The sequence below is a fragment of the Sylvia atricapilla genome, chromosome 12 (assembly GCF_009819655.1).
Source record: "Sylvia atricapilla isolate bSylAtr1 chromosome 12, bSylAtr1.pri, whole genome shotgun sequence".
Classification (NCBI taxonomy): domain Eukaryota; kingdom Metazoa; phylum Chordata; class Aves; order Passeriformes; family Sylviidae; genus Sylvia; species Sylvia atricapilla.
Window position 1 is genome coordinate 5,052,862 of NC_089151.1, and position 9,480 is coordinate 5,062,341.

Genomic DNA, 9,480 nt, shown 5'->3' on the forward strand with positions numbered 1-9,480 from the left:
CACGTCACCACGGTGTAAATGCAGTTCTCTGACCTACTTACACTGCAGGGTGTCAGGAACCAGACTGCAGGAGACAAGAGGGAGACACTCGGCTTTTGGAAAGGAGCTGTCTTCCCAAATTAATGATTTTGCCCCAGATTAGGCATTAAGGGCTGGTCTACACATGCTTTGCCAGAATTGCCACACAAGCAAACTTCAATGCTTGAGTAGCAAAGCTGCCCTTCGAAACTAAAGGGCAATAAAATTGGGGTTTGATGATTTATCCTTTATTTGCACCAGTGTTTTGGCTTTCTCCAGAGAGCATCAGCATTTTGAAATGAAGTTGAACCTCCAAGAAATGGTTCCAGCAAAGACATGCACCAAACCTAAAACATGCTTGCAAGGATGACTCAGTCCCAGAAATGACAAGTGAGTACTTGGGAGATTTTGCATCACTAAGGAGAAAACAAAAAATCTGCTTCTGATGTAAACATAAGGTCAGTTTAGTCTCCTCGTCCAGGCTTCCTCATGTAGGTTTGAGTCTTTCAAGTACAAGTTTTCCATGGTAAATCTAATTAATTCCTACTTAGGACTGACCATTTTAATGGCAAAGGTTTTCATTTGTCTGCCTTTATCCCTGCAATGTTTTCTCCCATAAAGACTAGTCTTTCTACGTGCAAAAAAACTCCTTAATAATCACATTATTAAACAGGTCAGACATAAAAACATGATGCAGCAGTTCACTCCACCCACTGCCATCCTCCAAAAAGATATTTTACAACCAAATCAGAAGGTTTCCTTTGAGGTCGCACCCTGGCCCTTAGCAGCACACATAAAAGTCAGTCTTCACCACACCCTGCAAAGGGTGCCAGCTCTCAGAGGATTTTGGCTATGCCTCTCCTATGTCTCTCTCCTTGAGATTATCTGTAACTCCAACTTCAGATCTCAAGGCAAAGGAGTCCATTTAACAGCTCAGCACAAAAACTTGCAGAAGTTTCTTTGTTTGCTTTAAGAGAAACAAAAACTATGACATATAACTTAATTTTTTCAACTACTGAGAATTTGAAGTCAGGCAAAAATATGGCTTACCCCCCTTTCCATGAGAAAGGGAACAAGGCAATTCCTTCAACAGCAGCACAGAGGACATGTACAGGGCTCATGGGCTTTGCTCCATGGAGAGCTTGTTTACCATGAAAATCTGAAATTACCCTGATTACACTGAGCTCATCCAGAGCTAGATTGTAATCTAAATTGGAAATCTACCCCTAACCAGAGTGTCTTGCCTAAACATGTGAGTTAGCCCTAAGTAGACAGAACACACACTCAACAAACCGTGCCAAGGACGGACCCTGGGAGTTCTCAGTAGCACCAAGGACCTGATGTTTCATTCCACTTCGGGTTCCTTCAGCCAGCACAGAAAACAACCAAGCAACTGCACCAGCTGAGACTGCAAATGAGTCAAACACAGGCAATGCAGATGAGCTGCTGGGCACCTGTGGTTCGTTCACCCCAGGAGTGGCATGAAGCACGGCTCAGGCTCATCTGTGATGTGGTGGAGGAGACTAGATTCAGCAATCTGTGATGGACCTTCCTGTGACAGAAACACCTGCCACTGGCTTTAGAAAGGTGGTTTGGGTTTGGGTTTTTTTTTGCTTCACCTGACACTCGAGTCCACACACTGAACTGATGATTCCCAGCACTGTCACACTTTTTAGGTAGCAGTTTGAAACCAGGACTTTCTCAGAAAAACAAGGGAAGACATTTTTGAAATAGAGTTTAAAGCCAAGAAATGAAGAGTGTCTTACCTGAAATATGTCTTCTTTCAAATTGACTCTACTTTTAAACTTGTTTCTTCTAAAAAAACATTTTTAACAAGTAGAGTACCTTGCTGCTAAATTTGCTGTTAAACATATTTAAGAAATGCAATGCTGTGTAGCATGTGTCTAATAACTCAAATATTCCTGTAACTTACTAATATTATTATTAAACAAACACCAACAGATCTGCTGGGAAAACTTGGATTAACCAGGTTTTTATACCTCACTTATCCTTACAGCACACGGGAGGAATAAGCAACAGAGTCAAAGAAAGATTTTCCTAATTGATGGTAAGTATGAAGTCAAATGGACAAAATTATAAGTGCACGAGTAGCATTGTGGAACAGCTGCAAGATGTTTGGAATCCAGCTGAGGGAAGCACTGGAATTCTGGATATGCCCAGAGCTGGAAAACACAGATCTGCAAGAGCTTCACAGAAAGCAATGCCAGAGCCAAGAGGAAAAAGGAACACGGATTTCATCAGCACAGGAGTCTCCAATGCAGAGCACTCCTCATGTCCATAAACAAGAGCTGCACCAGGCAGCCCACATCATCCAGGGGATATAAACCAACATGCCTGAGGACATAAACCAGCCACTAACCACATGGTATTAAGGACATATTTCCTTGATAGGGACAAGGACTTTCAGAGCTGTGCATGAGCAGTGATTTATTTAGGATGTTTGGACATATTAAGCAGTGGCAAAGATAAAATATGAGAGGCAAATACAGGAGTGGAGACTTCCCTGTGTATGGGTAGCACTGCATTGGTACTCAGTACCAGCACAGAGAGAAACTTCTGTACAATATTCAGAATAAGAGTCTGAACACAGTGAGGAAACAAATCTTTTCAAAGCATTTGTTACTGTTCGTATTTGTCAGTCCACACCAGGAAAAAGTTCCTTTAGTAACTGCAGCCAAGACCAACACAAACAAAACAGGTTCAATAATTTAAAAAAAAGCACCACCAAAAAAACCCAAAACACAAGTGAAGCATTTCAGACTCATCAGCTCCACACACATCAGCAACTTCAGAGCAGCCCTGTTCCAGCCACAAAGTACATTCTAAATCAAGCAAAAAAAAAAATTAATAAAAAGAGTTATTTTAATAATAAAAGTTTTGCCAAACAAGGCAATTAACACAAGTGTAAAGGCAACCTACAGAGTATAAATTACCCAGACATCCCAAGCAGCCCCATCCTGCCACACCTTCCATCCCAGCTCGCCTCTTACGTCAGGCACGCGGATGAGCTGCACGTCTCCAGATACAAAGAAAGGACAAGAAATTTCATCTCTAGTTCTCCTGGGTAAACAAGATGCTGTGATTCCCAGTTCTCCCTTTGCCTGACGTGTAGCAGCAGCCCAACTGTATTTTTTTACTATTTTGGGCTGGGTAAGAGCCTTATGGCTTCTGCCCCTCAGGCAATCTCTAAGGGCCTGTTGGAGCAGGAATATAATTAACAACTCCCCACTCAAGCCTGGTATAGTGACTTCTAAATCCCTTTTTAAACCATAAACTTTTAACATATCTTTATCACCGTTGCCCCTCAACTGCTTATCCAAACATAACATGCATGTAGACACTTCTGAGTTGTGCCAGGCAGAGAGTTTCTGGCCAAGGCAACTATTTTGATTTATTGCCTCTCAAAGTCACAGAGACTTTACAACTCAGCTACCACTAAAGCACAATAGGTAGCATTTCAATTTAACTTTTTAAAAATCAAAACCGAAACAAAACTATGCCAAATTTAAAAAACAAAGTCTGGAAGCAAATTCTGGTCTCATCTGTTCCTGAACTTCCTACTGCCAGAGCAGCCTCCAAAGCTCCCAGGAGACTGCCAGAAACAAACTTCTCAAAAGGAACCTTGAAGCCAACAATGGCTTTAGAGCTCTCCTTGACAGTGCAGTTACCACAACACTGCCCTGCACACCCACAGTGAAGAGGGAACAAGCCCTGGCACAAGTACAGCATAATCTGGCTAAAGCAGAACTTGGGAGCACAGGGTTCTGACAACCCAACAGCTCCCAGCTCCAGCTGCCATTTGTGTTCCTGACTTCAATGTTCATCCCAAATTGAAGAAAAGTTTTAAAAACACTATAAAAGGCCTCTATAAATGTCAGTAAAGCCAAACAGGTACCAGGAAATAAGCAGCAGAAGCTCCTGGCATGTGTTGGCTCCTACTTGACCTTGCTCTACAATATTCATTGTCCAACAGGTGTAACAAGAAGTGCCCAGTCACACCTCCAGGGTGCAGGAGGGACATCCCGTCCCACCTCCCACCCCAGCACTCATGAGTGCTCCCAGACACACTCACACAGGGATGGAGTCTCAGCAGGCTCCCCTCGTGACAATTGCAGATGCTCCAAGGGCCAGGACACAGAGGAAAGGGCAGGAGGTCAGTGATGGGGGCACGTCCCCCCACATCTCCATGGAAATCTATTTCAGCATTGCCCATGGCTGTGCAGGGGCTTACAAGGTCTGCAGTGTTTTAGGGATGTCAGAAGGTTGAACAGGACAAGTGAGAAGATGCAAATGCTGTCAGGTTATTTCTGACCAAAACCCATTTACAAGCAGTACAGCTATTTATAAGTACGTGCAAATAACGTGAACTTAACCTTACATTTACATTCTTTTTTAGTTAAATTATACTCATCTGAAAAAAGATTTAAATATGATTACTGGTCCATTACTGAGTTTGAAAAGCCTTGGGGAGCAGTACAGAACACATACGGCCATCTGTAATCTGCTCACGCACATGCGTGAAAATCAAAGACAAAACTTGCTGAGGTAACAAAAATGTCTTAATTCAATTTGTAATGCAGCAGCACAGTCCCTGCGTAACAACAGTAAATTTGTCTAAGAATATGGGCTTAAATATCCTCTTTGTTCAGGTAGCTCCCACATGCTCCCTGTGATCCAGGCAAGCAGACAGTAAGTGAGCAAAATATAAAGAGTTGCAAGTTTCAGCTGGCCAGGAACGACTCATGCCAGACAGTGACAGATCTGTTCAGATGGGAACATCTGCTACTGCTGAGGATACCAGGAATGCTTGGACCTAATCTATCCTATAAAAGGTTGGTGGATCTATGCCACAGCTCAGGCCAGACTTACCAGCACAAGCATGGTTTATTTGGGTAAAAGCCCTCTTATGCCACTGTAATTTACACCAGGCTCTCAAACTAAATTAATTAAGCCAGGGCAATGGATCTACACTAAGGCAATTGCCAGGACAAAGAGTGGCACCAAAAAAAGCGCAGGTTTCTGGCTGATTTGTTACAGAAGAGAAAACCAAGAGCTAAGCTGGCCCAAATATAACCACAGCAACATCACCTTGAGCCAAACCACGCTTTGTCCTGTGGCGGTTTCTTCCTAAGGAACCCTCCTTTTCTCAGGCTCAGGAACATACCACAAGATGTTAGAGATATGCAGGGAGACTTCTTTGTACATGGCAGGATTTGCTCCAGGGGCACACAGAGAGATTAGATAAGCCTGTACATATAAGAGAGTTTTGTAGGAATTCATACAACCACCCCAGACCTCACTGTCCTGAGAGAGCTACAAACCACTTGGCATTAAGCAGTTGAGGCAAGACCTCAAGAATCAGACTACCACAAAAATTAAAATTCTTACTGGTCCCACAGACTGAAAATAAAACAGGCCTTTTTTTATTTTTCTGTATTTGCAGAAGCCACACTATGGATCAGACAGGCCGGTGGAACTCAGGACACCAATAACACTTCCAATGTGTTTCTGTGCCCCTTCATGCCTTTTTTCCTCTCCCCACTGAAGCTGCTATCTTTGAGCTGCATGAATAATCTAGTTGCCAAACAACTAGTGGGAAAACACATCACTATAATTTACAAGAGTCCTACTCATAACCAATCAGCCAAACAGCTTCCATGCAAAACTAAAAAACAGGTAACGCTCCTCTCCTTGTGGCTGCACAAATCCTTCAGCACAGGCAGACTCTGCCCACACCCAGCCACCCCCTCACAAAGTCCATGCCTACTTATTTTCCTACTCACACCCTAAACTAGGCATTCATGCAAACCCTACAGTTTCTGAACTCACCCACTAACTTGCCCACAGCCGCAGCACACAATGACACAGCCAGACACTGAAAACACCACATCAACTCATACTTCCACTGCTTCGCTCCAAGTTCCATGTAAACGCTTATTTTTATTCCAGTTTTTACTTAATGGATTTTTCTGAGCTTTATATTGGAATTTTTCAAAGGAGAGCAATCTGAATCAATTGGCATTTGGAGACTGTAACAGCTTGTGGTACCAGAGCTTTGGAATCAGCTGCCCTTAAAATACAGGGGCAGGATATTCTTGTGTGTCCTGCAATAACTGTTTATATAGAGGCCTAAACTGATTTTCTTTGAAAAACCAACACTCAAAATAAACAGGACTTGCACAGACTAGGCAATATGTGGAGATTAATTTCATCTCCAAAAAGAGCCACTGAAACATTACCCTTGGCTGGAAACACAATGCTCCAACACTGGCAACCTACCTGACCAATTCTACCCAGTGTGAAGACCAGCTGGACTAAGAGAGAGATCCTGGAGTGATAAAAAGGAGACAGGCAGGCAGCAAGTAAAAATTAGGCTCTGCAAAGGTAGGTAATACAGATGTGTTTCCTAATGTGCCATACAAGAACTAGGTACATGTATTTTTGGTTCTTTACATCTTGAAAGCCTGAGGAGCAGACATGAGTAAGCTCAACAAGAAAAAAAAAAAAAAAAGGCACAACCAAACAACCCCACACTTAATCATATTTATATATTAATGCATGTAACCTACTTTCACACATAGTTAATGAGTTCCTTCATGAGATTTGAACCTGAACAGTTCTGAGTTTAAAAAAGCCACAACTCTAATGACTACAAGTTTTTTTGCTAATGTAGTTGTGTCTGGAGCTCTTATTCCTCACACACAATTAAGTCATGTTTCCCTAGTATATTTTTCAGAGATTAACAAAATGCAAACCTTAAAGAAGAAATTCTGTGAAAAGGCTCTTCTCCATAGGATAATCTACAGTATCTTTTATTTAAGCATTTATTTTCACAGTAAAAAAAAAGACATTTTCTGTAAACTCATCCTGCTGTAACAATAGAACAGCAGTTTTTCCAAGGACATGACCTCTTACCACCTACAGCAACTCCTCTGAAACTTAATGTCAGGCATATGGTCATCTAAAATATGATGGCCAACGACCTAAAAAGCATTCAGGCATTTTAAAGAGTATGAATCAATGGCTCGTTTCTATTTCACATCTTTGATTTCTTTCACCACAGTCTTCCAAACCTGCTTCTCAAGACAAGCAGTGACAAAAAATTATTAGTAGTGCATCGGCTCCACCATGTCCTTTCTGCAAATTCTTGATGATCTTCCTTTTCTGTGCATTTTATTTCATAACTCAGCTTTGCTAGCTCAATCAGTGCAGAGAGCTGTTTACTTAAGTCTGTGCAGGATCATTGGTATTTAAAAGTTATTCACCAGCTTCATATCCTACCTATTTTTAGTTTATTTTTGGACTTGAGAATGCTGAAGTTGCACTACAATGGTCGCCCAAAATACTGTATTGCCTAAAAGCAGATGATATGACACTGCAGAAGGTTGCATTTTTTTCAGACTGTGGCATAAAGAATCCCATCCTCACCTAGTGCACAAAAAATTGCAAATTTTATGACAACTTCACAGGAAGCAGCAGCCAGAAGAAATGTCCAAACAGTGCAAAAAGTCTGCTACAGATTTATGATAATCCTGTGTTTGAATGGTACTGAAGGTCTGCTCCTACTTTACACATGAAGACAAAACAAATGCCTTTACTACCTGCAAATGAGTGGACTTAAAAACCCTTTGAAATGAACCACTTGTACGTTTTGTTTACCTGCTCTGACATGCAGATATGTACCACAACATCTCGTGGAGGGTTTGTTCCTTTCCCCTGATGTCGCTGGACTTGTCAGCACTGAGCGTGACGGGTTCAAACTGGTGTCAGCAGGACTTTCCCTGACCCGGGTTTCCCTGCACAGGAGCAGCTGTTTGCCAGGCACCTCGGAAACCATGACTGTGCTAATGCAGCTCGTCCTCCCCAGCACTCGCTGTCAAGTGGCACAGTTCTGACTGCACATGCTGGGGACAGCCCTGCCAAGAGCTGCCTGCGATCCTGGCACGGCCAGCCTTTGTCCCTCTGGCAATTTCCGAGTGATGTTCTTAGACGTTGTGGGGACACAAGCGACGGGGTGACAAACTTGTGTTTTTATTTTTTAATTTAGAAGCCGATGTACTTTAGAACTCATGACCACCACCTGGAGCCCTGCCTGCCTAAAAGACATTAAGGAGGAAAAAAAAAATGATGCTGAAGTGCTGACTCGGTGCGGCCGAGGGACACACACAGCCCAGCGCTTCCCAACGCCCCTGGGATGCTGCCCCTCGGCCGGACACCTCTCTCGCCATCCTCCCAGTTCATTCTTTAGGGGTCACTTGTTCACACCAAGCTCTTGGCAGTAATTGAGTTGTTGGGGGGGATTTTTCTCCCTGGTGGGTGACACAGCCCCTCAGCGCCGGGAAAAGCAGCGGTGTGATGCCGAGAACGCGGCGGCTCCTGCGGAGGGGCCCCGCGGCACCGGCCGGGGCCAGGCAAGGAGGGAGGGAGGGAGGAGGGAAGGGGGAATGAGGTGGCCCAGCAGCTGCTCCCACAGAATCACAGAATTGTTGGAAGGGACCTCTGGAGATCACCCAGTGCAGCTCCTCTGCCAAGGCAGGGTCACCTGGAGCAGGTGACACAGGGACGCGTCCAGCTGGGGTTTGAATGTCTCCGGTGAGGGAGACTCCACACCGCCCCTGAGCGCTCGGGCCAACTCCGGGCCGAGGCGCAGCCCGGGTCCGCAGCCCTCCCCGCCGGCCTTCCCCGGCCCCGTCCGTCCTCGCACGCCGCGGATCCCGCTCCTTACATAAGCCCGGCGCCGCTCCCCGGAGCGCGGCCCCTCCGAGCGGCCGCCCGGGGGCTGCGGGCCCGGCCCTACCTGATGTAGGGGCTGGCGGCCGCCAGGATGTTCTTCTGCACCGGGATCTCCTCGCCCTCCAGCACCAGGTGCGCGTCGCAGAACCGCGTCTCCTCCCGGAACGAGCTGAGCGCCCGCAGCAGCCGCGCCGGGTGCTGCGGGTCCGACACGGCGCTGGGGCCCGACATGGTGCTGCTGCCGCCGCCGAGCCGGGCCGGGCCGGGCCGGCTCAGTCCCTGCCCTCACACCATGGCTGAGCGCCCGCCCGCCGCTGACATCATCTCCCGGCATCATCTCCCCGCGCCGCCCCGCGGGGGCGGCCCGGCCCCGCCGCCCTCGGGCACCGCGGGCTGTCGGCGGGCGGGGCGGCCGCGGCCCGCGGAAATCTCGCCCGTGTCGCCTCACGCCTTTGGAATGCCGCTAAAGGCGCTCCAGAGAAGGGAACGGAGCTGGGGAAGGGGCTGGAGCGCCAGGAGGGAGCTGGAGCGGGGTCAGCCTGGAGAAAAGGAGGTTTAGGGGGGATCTCGCTCTGCACAACTCCCTGGCAGAAGGATGGAGCCGCGGGGTGGGTCAGACTTTGTGCAGACAACGAGCGACAGGAGAAGAGGAAATAGCCCTAAGCTGCGCCGGGGGAGGATTAAGTTGGACATTAGGAAAAATTTCTT

General features: G+C 46.1%; 1 protein-coding gene across 1 annotated transcript in view; it reads right to left on the reverse strand.

Moving 5' to 3' along the window:
* The window catches only part of GAN (gigaxonin), a 28,544-nt gene extending 19,494 nt beyond the window's left edge, over positions 1–9,050 (reverse strand). The window contains exon 1 of the mRNA XM_066327545.1: positions 8,837–9,050. Within this exon, the coding sequence (XP_066183642.1) occupies positions 8,837–9,003 (167 nt within the window). The 5' untranslated portion in view covers positions 9,004–9,050. The remainder of the gene's footprint in view (positions 1–8,836) is intronic.
* Positions 9,051–9,480: the final 430 nt, after the last annotated feature.